Source organism: Triturus cristatus, chromosome 7, assembly GCF_964204655.1.
Source record: "Triturus cristatus chromosome 7, aTriCri1.1, whole genome shotgun sequence".
In the NCBI taxonomy this organism is placed as follows: Eukaryota; Metazoa; Chordata; class Amphibia; order Caudata; family Salamandridae; genus Triturus; species Triturus cristatus.
The window spans coordinates 1,854,537,674-1,854,554,398 of NC_140590.1; the positions used below are offsets into that span (position 1 = coordinate 1,854,537,674).

The following is a 16,725-nucleotide window of genomic DNA, read 5'->3' on the forward strand; positions in this document are numbered from 1 at the left end:
ATGAATGATCCTATCACTCCTAATATTCCGAAGCCAGCAGTCCCACACATCACACCCGGTCACCTGAAGGATCCTGAGACGGTTAATACTCTTAAGCAGCAGTCCCACGTGTTGCACCCGGTCACCTGAAGGATCCTCTGACTGATCACCTGAAGGATCCTCGGACTCCTAATATTCTGAAGTAAGCAGTCTTTTGTGTCACACCCAGTCACATGAAGGATCCTCCAATACATACCATTCTGCAGCATGCAGGCCTTTGGTTCACACCCAGACACCTGAAGGATCCTCACATTCCTATATTCTTAAGCAGCAGTCGCACACGTTGCACTCAGTCACCTGAAGGATCCTCGGACTGATCACCTAAAGGATCCTCGAATTCCTAATATTTTGCAGCAGCAGTACTATGTGTCGTACCAGATCAGCTGAAGGATCCTTGGACTGATCATCTCTAGGATCCTCGCACTCCGAATATTCTGAAGGATCCTCCGATCCATAACACTCTGTAGCACGCAGTCCTATGGGTCACACCCAGTCACCTAAATAATACTCAGATTCCTAATATTCTGAAGCATGAAGTCCCATGTGTCGCACATGGTCACCTGAAGGATGCTTGGACTGATCACGTGAAGGATCCTCAGACTCCTAATATTTTGCAGCCGCAGTCCTGTGCGTTGCACCAGGTCGCTTGAAGGATCCTCAGACTCGTAATTCTGCAGGAACAGTTCTACCTGTCGTACCCGGTCACCTGAACGATCCTTGGACTGATCACCTGAAGGATCCTCAGATTCCGAATATTCAGACGCAGCAGTCCTATGCGTCACACCCAGTCACCAGCAGGATATTCAGACTCCTAATATTCTGAAACAAGCATCCTATGTGTTGTACCCAGTCACCTTGAGGATCCTCTGACTCCTAATATTTTGAAGCAAGCAGTCCCATGTGTTGCACATGGTCTCCTGAAGGATCCTTTGACTGCTAATATTCTGAATAATGCAAAAACAACAGTTGATGGACAGAATGCAGAACAATGTCATACATTCACCCCAGTACAGAGATCTGGGCCTAAATCCATCCTTTTTTGGCTCACCATGCCATTCCAGTTTGAAGCCAGCCATATGCAAATCAGTCTTGACCCTGTGTCTCATGGGAACAGTCCAGCCCGAACTGCCAAGCTAGGTCCTCCCTTGACTGGAAACAAGCATCCTAGGACCGGTTTCGGGGTTTCACCCCTCTTCAGCCAGGATAGCTTGATTCCAGTGGCATGGAGAGCACGGGACCAACGTCTGGGCATACCCGTCCCACTCGGGGTGACAAAAGCAAAAACAAATATTCTGAAACAAGCAGTCCTCCACGTACACCAGGTCACCTGAATGATCCTTGGACTGATCACCCGAAGAATCCTCAAACTCTGAATATTCAGACGCAGCAGTCCTATGCATCGCACCCTGTCACCTGAAGGATATTTAGACTCCTAATATTATGAAGCAATAGTCCAATGTGTCGCACACGGTCACCTGAAGGATCCTTTGACTGCTAGTATTCTGAAACAAGCAGTCCTATGCGTACACCAGGTCACCTGAAGGATCCATGGACTCCTAATATTATGAAGCAGCAGTCCTACTTGTCGAAGATGGTCACCTAAAGGATTCAAGGACTCCTAATATTCTGAAGCAAGCAGTCCCATGTTTGGAACACGGTCACCTGAAGGATCCTTGGACTCCTACATTGTGAAGCAGAAGTCCTTTGCATTGCACCCGGTAACCTGAAGGATCCTCGGACTGATCACCAGAAGGATCCTCTGACTAGAAATATTCAGAAGGAATAGTTTTAAGCGTCGCCCCTGGTCACCTGAAGAATCCTCAGACTCCTGATATTCTAAAGCAGCAGTCCTAAGAGTCACACCCAGTTACCTGAAGGACTATTGAACTCTTAATATTCTGAAGCAAGCAGGCCTATGCATTGTATCCGGTCACCTGAAGGATCCTCAGACGCCTAATATTCTAAAGCTTCAGTCCTAAGCGTCTGTCGTGTTCCCGCTGATTTCCTCTCCTCAGGATGACGCTGAAGCTCAAAGGGGTCCACCTCCCATCTGCCCCTAGTCCGGAGGATGTGTAACACACTCGGACGGAGGAGGCAGGTGAGCGAGGGAAGGGAGGATAGGGACGGCTGGGAGGGAGATCTGAAATGAGACAAACACACTATGAGCGATGGCCTGCTCTACCAATCCCCCTGGTTCCCATGTGTGGGTAGCTCGCTTACCTGACGTCTCCTCCCGCCTTGTTGTGGGGATTGCGGATGGGATGTACACTCCTATCTGCAGCGACGGAAGATCTGAGGTGGACAAATGAAGGGCGTTGCGCCTGGCTAGGTACCTCCTCACGGGGAGTCCGGAATGTACCGCCTAGGGGTGCAACCCCAACGGGGGAATGCTTGGGAGTAGTATACTCAGCGTATGTTCTGAGAGGTCCGTAGGAAGTCCCCCAGTACCGTTGCCTCACGGAACTGTGGCGTTCCCACTGGGTGTTTTCGCCTCTAGTACGAGGTGGTCCCGGTCGGGTATCACGTTGGCGCTGCTACTCAAGGCTCCATCGTACCTCGAGCCGAGGAGCGCGATACACCGGGAGAGCGGAGGCCCGGAAATCCTTGGGCGGAGCGGGTATGCTGCGACTCGATGCTCCAAGGTGGAGCCAGGAGCAGAGGAGCGAAACCCCGAGAAGTGTAGCCCAGAAATCCGTGGGCGATGGTAGTCACGTCGCGCTGCTACTCACTACTCGCGGTGGAGCCGGGAGCGGAGGAGCGCGACCACTGGAGGAGCTGCCCGGAAATCCGAGGGCGGAGTTGCACGCGTCGCGCTGCACTCTATACTCGCGGTGGAACCGGGAGCGGAGGGGCGCGACCGCAGGAGGAGAAGCCCGGAAATCCGTGGGCGGAGATGAACGCGTTGCGCTGCTACTCTCTACTCGCGGAGGAGCCGGGAGCGGAGGAGCGCGACAGCGAAGCCGGAACAGCGGTTGTTTCTTCACTGGGCTCTGGACGGGTGTGGCTTTAGGAAAAGCCGGGGCTGAGAGACTCAGGTAGTCTGGGGACGTAGTTTCTTGCCGAAGAGTACGCCTACACGTACCTACACAAACGGGATACATCCGGGAATATTCGGCGCCCTCTTGAGGGTGTGTCAGGCTTATATGCATATCGGCCGTGTGACCAATCACGTGGAGCGGGGACAGCCGGGGGAGCTGGGAATCGTAGTCCGTGTTCGGGATAGACGGTTCTGTGTTCATCCCGGGGGTCGAAAGACAAGGCACTCAGCGCCTTACCGAGTGCGAATCTTGACAGTACATCCCCTCTCACCACTCAGGGGGCGCTGAGCGCGGGACCAGGTTTATCCGGACACCGGCGATGGAAAGCCGCCACCAGACGGTCAGCGTGTAGCGATGAAGCAGGTTCCCACGAGTTCTCCTCCGGCCCATACCCCTTCCAAGCCAGGAGATACCAGAGTCTGCCACGCACCTTCTTGGAGTCCAGCACCCGTTGCACCACGTACTCGCGTTCATGGTGGACCCATACGGGAGCAGGGAGCCTCCGGACGGGGCCGAGCGAAGGTTTGAGCAAGGAGACGTGGAAAACAGGGTGGATGCGTAAACGAGCTGGAAGCTTCAGCTGCACCGCCACGGGGTTTATGTGTTTTATCACCGGATAGGGGCCTATGAACTTAGGGTTAAAGACGCTGGGACGTCTGAACCTGATGTGCTTGGTGGACAGCCATACTCTTTCCCCTCTATGGTACACTGGATTGGGCCTGCGACGTTTGTCTGCTTGGTGTTTGTATCGTTGTTTCGCCAACCGAAGGCTCTTGCGTGCCTTCGTGAGGGTGAAACGAATCGTGGACAGTCTGTTTTGTACCTCCGGTATGCTGAGATCAGTGTGAGGGAGCAGGAATGGGGTGAAACGAGGGTGGCACCCTGATGAGAAAAAAAAAGGGGTTTGTTGAGTGGACGCATGTATGGAATCGTTATAGGCTACTTCGACGACCCACAACCAGTCCACCCAAGCGTTGGAGGCCTGGTCCACATAGCACCTGAGATACTGCTTAAGGGTCTGGTTGAGCCTCTCGGTCTGCCCATCGGTCTGCGGATGGAAGCTGGTGGACAAGGAGGACTGTATACCCAGTTCTGCACACCAGACCTTCCAAAACCGGGCCGTGAACTGCGACTCCCTGTCCGACACTATGCCAAGAGGAAGGCCATGGAGTCGGACAACGTTAACCAACAGGAGTTTTGCAAGGGCTCCGGCCGTAGGTAGTTGTTTACAAGCCAGGAAGTGTCCCATTTTGGTAAGGTAGTCGACCACCACCACTATGGCCGTACAGTCCTGGTCTTTAGGCAGTCCTACGATAAAGTCCACCGAGATCCTTTCCCAGGGAGAGCGGGGGGTTGGCAGTGGACGCAAGAGGCCCTGTTTGCGATGATCGGATTTCATTTTTGAGCAAACGTCACAGTGACTGACCCATAGCAGAACGTCCGGTCTGACCGACAGCCACCAGAATTGTCTCAGGACTTTCTCAAGGGTCTTAGTTCCTCCCATATGCCCGGCACAGGGCAGTTCATGGCACCAATGGAAGACGAGTTTCCGCAGCTTGAGTATGGGGACCAGCACTTGCGAGCCACGCATGGGGATGCCGTGTCGTAGGCGCCATTCCTTGTGTCTTTTTAGCCACGAGATCCAAGAAAACGAGGCGACCCCTCGCTTCACCTCGAATAGGAAGGACTCCGATTCGGTTCTTCCGATCACTTGTCCTGGGGACAGGATAGCCTGCTTGGGTTCCACTGCCGGGAGGCGGTTCATGTCTTGTCGGGACAAGGCATCGGCCTTTTTGTTTTGCGAGCCGGATAGGTATGTGACAATAAAGTGGTATTCGGCGAAGAAAAGCATCCATCTTCGCTGCCGGGGAGAGAGATGACGAGCCGACCGCAGGAACTGGAGGTTTCTGTGGTCTGTGAAGACAGTGACTTGATGTTGGGCCCCCATCAGCCAGTGTCGCCATTCTAGGAACGCCTCCCGGATAGCGAGGAGTTCTTTTTCGGAAACAGAGTAGTTCAGTTCAGCGGGGTTCAGCTTCCGGGACATGTAAGCAACCGGGTGAAGGTGCCCGGTCTCCGGATGACGTTGGGAAAGAACCGCTCCTACGGCCACATCAGATGCGTCCGCCTCCACTATGAAGGGAAGGTCAGGTTTGGCGTGTCGCAGGATGGGAGCCGACGTGAAGGCCTTCTTGAGTTGGTCGAAAGACCTTTGTGCGTCTGATGACCAGCGGAACGGCACATTCTTCCGCGTCAATCTGGTGAGGGGTGAAGCCATTTGAGAGAAGTGGTGAATGAACCGGCGGTAAAAGTTCGTAAAGCCAAGGAAGCTCTGTATGTCCTTGACCGTTCCTGGTTGGGGCCATTGCTTCACCGCTTGCACCTTTCTGATGGACATCACCTGTCTGGTGGGGGTCAGGTGGACTCCGAGGAATTCCACGGTGGTGACATGGAACTCACATTTGGTGAGCTTGCAAAACAGGCGGTGGTTCTTCAAGGCCTGCAACACGAGGACGACATGCTCTTCCTGATTGGTTGAAAAGATCATGATGTCGTCAATGTAAACCACGACAAACCTGTCCAGGAAGTCTCGTAGCACCTCGTTGAGGAAGAACTGGAAGGCTGCCGGGGCGTTGCAGAGCCCAAAGGGCATCACTAAGTATTCGAAGAGCCCAAACCGTGTCTTGAAGGCGGTCTTCCACTCATCGCCTTCTCTCATTCTCACCAAATGGTACGCCCCTCTGAGGTCCAACTTGGTGAAGATTTGTGCCTCGTGCACCTGTTCCAACAGAACCGGAATCAGTGGTAAGGGGTATCTATTCTTGATCGTCAGGGCGTTGAGGGCGCGGTAATCAATGCAACAACGTAGCTCGCCATTGGCCTTCGGGATAAAGAAGAGTGGAGACGCTGCAGGTGACCGAGAGGGACGTATGAATCCCAGCCCCAAGTAGGTGTCCAGATACTCCCGGAGGTGACTTGTTTCCGGCCCGGTGAGCGCGTAGATTCGGCCACACGGGACTACTGCACCAGGTACTAAATCGATGCGGCAGTCGTACTCCCGGTGAGGGGGCAGTTCCTCGGCCATTTGAACGTTGAACACCTCTTTATAGGACAGGTACCATGTCGGGAGCGTGACGTCCTTCTCTGCGGCCGTGGCTACGTGTTGAGTGGTTGTCTGAACTGAGTCGGGGTTGTGGGCAGCGCAGATGCACCGGAGTCGACAGGAAGCGGAACGGAACGAGATGGTATTGGTGGACCATTCGATCGTCGGTTCGTGTTTTCGTAACCATGGCAATCCAAGAATGAGTTTGCATCGCGGGGCTTGGATGATATTAAACTGCAGCCACTCGCCATAGTCCTTCCCTATGGTTATCCAGAGAAACGGGGTAACATATCGTATGGGCCCAGACTCCAGTTCCTTCCCATCGACAGCAAAAACAAGTTCGGGCGGCTCCTTGGGTGTTAACCGTACCCCGAGCCTGTCTGCTTCTAGTTTATCCAGAAAACATCCGGTAGCCCCGGAGTCTATCATGGCTCTTATGGTTTGTGTTTGCTGGTTGATTACAGCTTTCAAGGAGATAAAGAAGTGGTCTGGTTCTTGCTCCTTGTCGGATTCCATAGAAGGGATGGAGTGTGGGCTTGAAGGCTTCCCTCCCTGGTCCTTCAAGCTCTGCAGTTTCCCGTTGTCCCTTCCTCTGTGGCGAGCGCGGCTTGCCCGGGACGTGGTCGGCTCGTCTTGGGTCTAACCGGGCACTCTCACAGGAAGTGGCCTTTTTTGCCACAGTATAAACAGAGGCCCTGTTTGCGGCGATGGTCGCGTTCGCTCAAGGTCAGCGAGGCCCTCACCGTTCCGATTTCCATAGGATCCGATCTGGGACCAGCGGGGTCGGGAGCTCGGATATTCTCATACGAGGATGAAGTCTTGTCTCTCCGTTTCGGGTCTCCTTTTCTATCTCGGAGACGATGTTCCAACCTGGAGGCCAATTCTACCATGGCGGAGCAAGTCTGGGGTTGTGGGTCAATCTGGGCGATGACGTCTTTCAATTAGTCCGTGAGCCCTTGGTAGAAGATGGCAGATTGCTTGGTTTCAGGCCAGTCGGTTTCTGCCACCAACCGACGAAAGCTGTTGAGATACCCTATAAAGTCGTTAGGTTTTTGCCGGAGTGCCAGCAGGTCGCGGTCTGCCGAAAAGGTGTCAGCCCGTCGGTCGAAGGTTCCTTCAAACGCACTGTGGAAGGCGTCCCAATCGTACAGCAGGGCTTCATCTCTACGGACTATGGGGACTGCCCATTGTGCCGCGTCTCCTGCTAAATATGAGATCAGGAAGGACACCCTGGCCTGGTTGGTAAGAAAGAGTTTTGGCTTACAATGGAAGTGTAACATTACTTGAGTCATGAAGACTTGGACTTTGTGTATGTCCCCATGAAACCTTTCAGGGGGTGCCAAAGGAACGTGTGCCGGGATTTCCACCACTACCTGAGGGGTCTGCGGGGGAAAAGGGGCCCCTGCATCGAAGGGGTTTCTCTGGAGTCGATCTAGACGTGCGTGTAGAGCGGCTGTTTCTGACCGGGACGCGGCTAACTCCACCTGCACTTGGGCTAGCGCTGCTACCACATCTTCTAATGTGGCCATGGCCTAATCAGCGTGATCGGGAGGAGGATAAGTTGTGGGCCGAATATTCTGTCGTGTTCCCGCTGATTTCCTCTCCTCAGGATGACGCTGAAGCTCAAAGGGGTCCACCTCCCATCTGCCCCTAGTCCGGAGGATGTGTAACACACTCGGACGGAGGAGGCAGGTGAGCGAGGGAAGGGAGGATAGGGACGGCTGGGAGGGAGATCTGAAATGAGACAAACACACTATGAGCGATGGCCTGCTCTACCAATCCCCCTGGTTCCCATGTGTGGGTAGCTCGCTTACCTGACGTCTCCTCCCGCCTTGTTGTGGGGATTGCGGATGGGATGTACACTCCTATCTGCAGCGACGGAAGATCTGAGGTGGACAAATGAAGGGCGTTGCGCCTGGCTAGGTACCTCCTCACGGGGAGTCCGGAATGTACCGCCTAGGGGTGCAACCCCAACGGGGGAATGCTTGGGAGTAGTATACTCAGCGTATGTTCTGAGAGGTCCGTAGGAAGTCCCCCAGTACCGTTGCCTCACGGAACTGTGGCGTTCCCACTGGGTGTTTTCGCCTCTAGTACGAGGTGGTCCCGGTCGGGTATCACGTTGGCGCTGCTATTCAAGGCTCCATCGTACCTCGAGCCGAGGAGCGCGATACACCGGGAGAGCGGAGGCCCGGAAATCCTTGGGCGGAGCGGGTACGCTGCGACTCGATGCTCCAAGGTGGAGCCAGGAGCAGAGGAGCGAAACCCCGAGAAGTGTAGCCCAGAAATCCGTGGGCGATGGTAGTCACGTCGCGCTGCTACTCACTACTCGCGGTGGAGCCGGGAGCGGAGGAGCGCGACCACAGGAGGAGCTGCCTGGAAATCCGAGGGCGGAGTTGCACGCGTCGCGCTGCACTCTCTACTCGCGGTGGAGCCGGGAGCGGAGGGGCGCGACCGCAGGAGGAGAAGCCCGGAAATCCATGGGCGGAGATGAACGCGTTGCGCTGCTACTCTCTACTCGCGGAGGAGCCGGGAGCGGAGGAGCGCGACAGCGAAGCCGGAACAGCGGTTATTTCTTCACTGGGCTCTGGACGGGTGTGGCTTTAGGGAAAGCCGGGGCTGAGAGACTCAGGTAGTCTGGGGACGTAGTTTCTTGCCGAAGAGTACGCCTACACGTACCTACACAAACGGGATACATCCGGGAATATTCGGCGCCCTCTTGAGGGTGTGTCAGGCTTATATGCATATCGGCCGTGTGACCAATCACGTGGAGCGGGGACAGCCGGGGGAGCTGGGAATCGTAGTCCGTGTTCGGGATAGACGGTTCTGTCTTCATCCCGGGGGTCGAAAGACAAGGCACTCAGCGCCTTACCGAGTGCGAATCTTGACAGCGTCACACTCAGTCTGCTGAAGGATCCTCGGACTCCTAATATTCTGAAGCAAGCAGTCGTATGATTCCCAACCGGTCACCTGAATGATTCTCGGACTAAATCACTGAAAGATACTTGGACTCCTAATATTCTGAAGCAAGCTGTCCTATGCATCACACACAGTCACCTGAACGATCCTCTGACTGATGACCTGAAAGACCCTCGGACTCCCAATATTCTGAAGTAAGTAGTCGTATGTGTCACACCCGATCACATGATGGATCCTAGGACTCCTAACATTTTGAAGCAGCACACTTATGTGCCACACACGGTCACCTGAATGATCCTGGAACTGATCACCTGAAGGACCCTCACACTCCCAATATTCTGAAGTAAGTAATCTTATGTGTCAAACCTGTTCACATGATGGATCCTAGGATTCATAAAATTATTGAAGTAGAAGTCCTATACATTGCACACAGTCACCTGAAGGATCCTCAGACTCCTAATATTCTAAAGCAGCAGCCCTATTTGTGACACCTGGTCACCAGAAGAATCCTCTGACTGATCACCGGAAGGACCTTGCACTCCTAATATTCTGAAGCAAGCAGTCGTCTGTGTCACACCCGGTTACATGAAGCATCCTCGAACTTCAATTATTCTGAAGCAGCAGTTCTATGCATCACACCGAGTCACCTGGAGAATCCTCAGATTCCTAATATTCTGGATCACGCAGTCCTACGGGTCACACCCGGTCACCTTAAGGATCCTCAGACTCCTACTATTCTTAAGCAGCAGTCTCAAGCGTCGCGTCCGGTCACCTGAAGGATCGTTGATCTGATCATGTGCAGGATCATCGGACTCCTAATATTTTGCAGCTGCAGCCCTGTGCGTCATACCAGGTCACCCAAAAGATCCTCGGACGCTGAATATTTTAGAGCAAGCAGTCCCATGTGTCACTCACTGTCACCTAAAGGATCCTTGGACTCCTAATATTCTGAAGCAGAGGTCCTATGCCTCGCAGCCGGTTACCTGAAGAATCCTCAGTCTCCTAATATTTTAAACAAGCAGTCCTATGTGTACACCCCGTCACCTAAAGGATACTTGGACTCCTAATATTCTGAAGCAGTAGTCCCACACGTCGCACACAGTCACCTGAAGGATGATATTTAGACTCCCAATATTATGAAGCAATAGTCCAATGTGTCGCACACTGTCACCTGAAGAATCCACGGACTCCTAATATTCTGAAGCAGAAGTCCTATGCATTGCACCCGGTAACCTGAAGGATACTCGGACTGATCACCTGAAGGATCCTCGGACTACTAATATTCAAAAGCAGCAGTCCCATGCGTCGCACCTGGACAGCAGAAGGACTATTTGACTCCTAATATTCTGAAGCAAGCAGTTCCATGTTTCGCACATGGTCACCTGAAGCATCCTTGGACTGCAAATATTCTGCAGCAGCAGCCTTACGTGTCGTAAAGGACACCTGAAGGATCCTTGGACTGATCATCCAAAGGATCTTCGGACTTCAAATATTCTGAAGCAGCAGTCCCATGCGTCGCACTCGGTCTCCTGAAGGATCCTCAGACTCCTAATATTATGAAGCAGCAGCCCCATGCGTTGCACTCGATACTCAGACTCCTAATATTAAGAAGCAGCAGTCCCATGCGTTGCAGTCGATACTCAGACTCCTAATATTAAGAAGCAGCAGTCCCATGCGTTGCACCCGGTCACCGGAAGGATACTCAGACTCCTAATATTATGAAGCAGCAGCCCCATGCGTTGCACTCGATACTCAGACTCCTAATATTAAGAAGCAGCAGTCCCATGCGTCGCACTCGGTCTCCTGAAGGATCCTCAGACTCCTAATATTATGAAGCAGCAGCCCCATGCGTTGCACTCGATACTCAGACTCCTAATATTAAGAAGCAGCAGTCCCATGCGTTGCACCCCGTCACCTGAAGGATACTCAGGCTCCTAATATTAAGAAGCAGCAGTCCCATGCGTTGCACCCCGTCACCTGAAGGATACTCAGGCTCCTAATATTAAGAAGCAGCAGTCCCATGCGTTGCACCCCGTCACCGGAAGGATACTCAGACTCCTAATATTATGAAGCAGCTGTCCCATGTGTTCGTCGATACTCAGGCTCCTAATATTATGAAGCAGCAGTCCCATGCGTTGCACCCCGTCACCTGAAGGATACTCAGGCTCCTAATATTAAGAAGCAGCAGTCCCATGCGTTGCACCCCGTCACCTGAAGGATACTCAGGCTCCTAATATTAAGAAGCAGCAGTCCCATGCGTCACACCCGGTCACCGCAAGGATACTCAGACTCATAATATTATGAAGCAGCAGTCACATGCGTCGCACCCCGTCACCTGAAGGATACTCAGACTCCTATTATTATGAAGCAAGCAGTTCCATGTTTCACACATGGTCACCTGAAGCATCCTTGGACTGCAAATATTCTGCAGCAGCAGTCTTACATGTCGTAAAGGACACCTGAAGGATCCTTGGACTGATCATCCAAAGGATCTTCGGACTTCAAATATTCTGAAGCAGCAGTCCCATGCATTGCACCCGGTCACCGGAAGGATACTCAAAGACTCCTAATATTATGAAGCAGCAGTCCCATGCGTCGCACCCGGTCACCGCAAGGATAAAGACTCCTAATATTATGAAGCAGCAGTCCCATGCGTAGCACCCGGTCACCGCAAGGATACTCAGACTCCTAATATTATGAAGCAGGAGTCCCAGGAGTCACACTCGGGCACCGCAAGGATAAAGACTCCTAATATTATGAAGCAGCAGTCCCATGCGTAGCACCCGGTCACCGCAAGGATACTCAGACTCCTAATATTATGAAGCAGGAGTCCCAGGAGTCACACCCCGTCACCTGAAGGATACTCGGACTCCTAATAATATGAAGCAGCAGTCCCATGTGACGCACCCGGTCACCTCAAGGATACTCGGACTCCTAATATTATGAAGCAGCAGTCACATGCGTCACACCCGGTCACCGCAAGGATACTCAGACTCCTAATATTATGAAGCAGCAGTCACATGCGTCGCACCCCGTCACCTGAAGGATACTCGGACTCCTAATAATATGAAGCAGCAGTCCCATGCTTCGCACCCGGTCACCGCAAGGATAAAGACTCCTAATATTATGAAGCAGCAGTCCCATGCGTCGCACCCGGTCACCTCAAGGATACTCAGACTCCGAATATTATGAAGCAGCAGTCCCATGCGTCGCACCCGGTCACCTCAAGGATACTCAGACTCCGAATATTATGAAGCAGCAGTCCCAGGAGTCACACCCGGTCACCGCAAGGATAAAGACTCCGAATATTATGAAGCAGCAGTCCCATGCGTCGCACCCGGTCACCTCAAGGATACTCAGACTCCTAATATTATGAAGCAGGAGTCCCAGGAGTCACACCCGGGCACCGCAAGGATACTCAGACTCATAATATTATGAAGCAGCAGTCACATGCGTCGCACCCCGTCACCTGAAGGATACTCAGACTCCTATTATTATGAAGCAAGCAGTTCCATGCATTGCACCCGGTCACCGCAAGGATACTCCGACTCCGAATATTATGAAGCAGCAGTCCCATGCGTCGCACCCGGTCACCGCAAGGATAAAGACTCCTAATATTATGAAGCAGCAGTCCCATGCGTAGCACCCGGTCACCTCAAGGATACTCAGACTCCGAATATTATGAAGCAGGAGTCCCAGGAGTCACACCCGGTCACCGCAAGGAAAAAGACTCCTAATATTATGAAGCAGCAGTCCCATGCGTCGCACCCGGTCACCGCAAGGATAAAGACTCCTAATATTATGAAGCAGCAGTCACATGCGTCACACCCGGTCACCGCAAGGATACTCAGACTCCTAATATTATGAAGCAGGAGTCCCAGGAGTCACACCCGGGCACCGCAAGGATACTCAGACTCATAATATTATGAAGCAGCAGTCACATGCGTCGCACCCCGTCACCTGAAGGATACTCAGACTCCTATTATTATGAAGCAAGCAGTTCCATGTTTCGCACATGGTCACCTGAAGCATCCTTGGACTGCAAATATTCTGCAGCAGCAGTCTTACATGTCGTAAAGGACACCTGAAGGATCCTTGGACTGATCATCCAAAGGATCTTCGGACTTCAAATATTATGAAGCAGGAGTCCCAGGAGTCACACCCGGGCACCGCAAGGATAAAGACTCCTAATATTATGAAGCAGCAGTCACATGCGTCGCACCCCGTCACCTGAAGGATACTCGGACTCCTAATAATATGAAGCAGCAGTCCCATGTGACGCACCCGGTCACCTGAAGGATACTCAGACTGATCACCTGAAGGATCCTCGGACTATCGTCACCTGAAGGATACTCGGACTCCTAATATTATGAAGCAGCAGTCACATGCGTCGCACCCGGTAACCTGAAGGATACTCAGACTGATCACCTGAAGGATCCTCGGACTATCGTCACCTGAAGGATACTCAGACTCCTATTATTATGAAGCAAGCAGTCCCATGCGTCGCACCCGGTCACCGCAAGGATACTCAGACTCCTAATATTATGAAGCAGCAGTCCCATGCGTAGCACCCGGTCACCGCAAGGATACTCAGACTCCTAATATTATGAAGCAGGAGTCCCAGGAGTCACACCCGGGCACCGCAAGAATAAAGACTCCTAATATTATGAAGCAGCAGTCACATGCGTCACACCCGGTCACCGCAAGGATACTCAGACTCCTAATATTATGAAGCAGCAGTCACATGCGTCACACCTGGTCACCGCAAGGATACTCAGACTCCTAATATTATGAAGCAGCAGTCACATGCGTCGCACCCGGTCACCTCAAGGATACTCAGACTCCGAATATTATGAAGCAGCAGTCACATGCGTCACACCCGGTCACCGCAAGGATACTCAGACTCCTAATATTATGAAGCAGCAGTCACATGCGTCGCACCCCGTCACCTGAAGGATACTCGGACTCCGAATATTATGAAGCAGCAGTCCCATGCGTCGCACCCGGTCACCGCAAGGATAAAGACTCCTAATATTATGAAGCAGCAGTCCCATGCGTCGCACCCGGTCACCGGAAGGATAAAGACTCCTAATATTATGAAGCAGCAGTCACATGCGTCACACCCGGTCACCGCAAGGATACTCAGACTCCTAATATTATGAAGCAGGAGTCCCAGGAGTCACACCCGGGCACCGCAAGGATAAAGACTCCTAATATTATGAAGCAGCAGTCACATGCGTCACACCCGGTCACCGCAAGGATAAAGACTCCTAATATTATGAAGCAGCAGTCACATGCGTCACACCCGGTCACCGCAAGGATACTCAGACTCCTAATATTATGAAGCAGCAGTCCCAGGAGTCACACCCGGTCACCGCAAGGATACTCAGACTCCGAATATTATGAAGCAGCAGTCCCAGGAGTCGCACCCAGTCACCTGAAGGATACTCAGACTCCGAATATTATGAAGCAGCAGTCCCAGGAGTCGCACCCAGTCACCTGAAGGATACTCAGACTCCTAATATTATGAAGCAGCAGTCCTATGCATCGCATCCAGTCACCTGAAGGATACTCGGACTCCTAATAATATGAAGCAGCAGTCCTATGCGTCGCACCCGGTCAATTATCTTCCTGAATGTTGCCATAGACTAGCACTCTAAATTGGTCTGTACTCTCATTAGCATACTGCTCTATGGCTTTCTAGTACCAGCTGTGAACAGACCTCATAAGTGGCGATAGTCTTGTGCGTGGACGAAAATTCCTTGATCATAACCTTAAATTGGTTTGCTTTTTGCCTTTCAAGTTTTTCTTTGTGTGCTAAGTTTTCACTGGGTGATCCCAGACCAAGGTCACTCGTCTGCTCTGTGTCCTTGTAGTGGATCAGGTTGCCATTGTTTCTTCGAGGGTCAGAAATGATTTTACCAGAGTACCCTCACACCCACTCGATCCTGCCGCAGAAAGAGCACAACATGCCAGGCTTGGGTCTGGATTCAACATCGGATTTTGTAGGAAATTGGTTTAGTTACAGCATAGGCAGTAAACCTAGGAAGTGATTTTAGACTTCGAAAGTCTGCCGCCATGGTTCGTGAGTGGAAGTTCCCTCACTACTCAGCACCCAAAGCAGAATGTATACTTGACCCTTTGAACCAGTACATTGTAAGTAACCACAACTTGCTCTTTATGACTAGTGTGCTGTGCTTGTCAGGACAAGGAAAACTCTGTGGCCTACCTCCCTCAACATTCATATAGACTATTTGTGTTACATTTTATTTGGATATCCATTGTGTTACATCTTATTTTGATATCTATTGTGCTACATCTCATTTCTTCTCAAAGCCCTAAAAGCCTGCTGCTGGAACCTGGGACTGGCTGACTACAGCTACCACTGAAAGGTCAGGCATATAAATGGAGTCTGGCTAAATGTTGCAAACACCAGTATCCAGGACCCAGGTATAGTGAGGAGAAACAGCAGTGCTGCCCCAGGACTTGCCATGTTTGCCAGAAGCTGTAAGTCTGAAAACTAGTACTAAGTCTTCTGGGAAAACCATACAGACTCATGAAGTCCCCTGCCTTCAATTCAAGAGCTTCTCGGGCAGGGTGCCAAGACTGACTAGAATAAAACCACCTTCCATAACCATTCTACGTGTCTCATATCTTCCAACCTGCAGAGGCTCAACACTATCACTGTTCATGTGAAGAGGGAGAAGGAACGCACAATCTTCTATCCAAAGCTTTGAAACCAGTGCCCTGTCCTCTTACATCAGTGCTCTTTGCACCTTGGCCTTTTTCACAAAGGTTGTTACAAAAATCCTTAAACACGCCATCCCCTCTCTGTACCTCTAGACATGTCATCTCTGTTAATGTGTGATTCAGGAACCATTTACCTCAACATGTTATTGTGTAACTATAAACATCAGCACACATTCATGACCTTTTCTAATAGTTTCTACAATGTATAAGTCTGTCCAACTATACATACATACATTAAAAAAAAAAATCGTCCATTTAAAGCAAATTAAATGAGGATTGTTTTATACACTGTTCAAACCATAAAGATCACATTGTTAAGTTTTTCAGCCATAATATATCTTTAAAAATTCTCATTAAAAAGTTGAAAGGCTGGACTTTACCCAGAGAAATCATAGCTTGGTGAATTTCCTTCATCACATTTCTATAAAGATCCTTCTGCCAATCCTGCAGGAGTGTCCACTCCTCTCCACTCAACTGGGCAGAGAAATCGTGCAGCGTTATAGGTCCCTAGAATACAATATTTTAGTAGAAAATAAAGGAATCTGTGTCATGTTATGACCAATAAAACATGTCATTAGCTATTTGATAACCTTTTAACTGTGGCACCTTCTTCTCTGCAAGTCTACCATTTTACAATTATATTTTAATTATAATTGGGTATGCCACATATCAGAGTGGTTACAAAATTAACCTTAAATTTTAAATCACAAAAGACACTTGAAAAATACTTACATGCTACTAAGTTAATTTGGCATGGCGATCAACATTAAATTTGCTGGCCTGATTAACCTCTGGCCTGCCAAGGGCACTACAGCTGATATAAATGTGGTTTAGCAGTCAGGCAACCAAATCTTAAATGGGGTCTTAACCTTTATACAA

The 16,725-nt window shown here is 51.2% G+C and overlaps 1 protein-coding gene across 1 annotated transcript in view; it reads right to left on the bottom strand.

Annotated features, from left to right (window-relative positions):
* The window catches only part of LOC146813456 (uncharacterized), a 550,359-nt gene that overhangs the window by 493,901 nt on the left and 39,733 nt on the right, over positions 1 to 16,725 (bottom strand). The window contains exon 2 of the mRNA XM_085615430.1: positions 16,227 to 16,353. Within this exon, the coding sequence (XP_085471556.1) occupies positions 16,227 to 16,353 (127 nt within the window). The remainder of the gene's footprint in view (positions 1 to 16,226; positions 16,354 to 16,725) is intronic.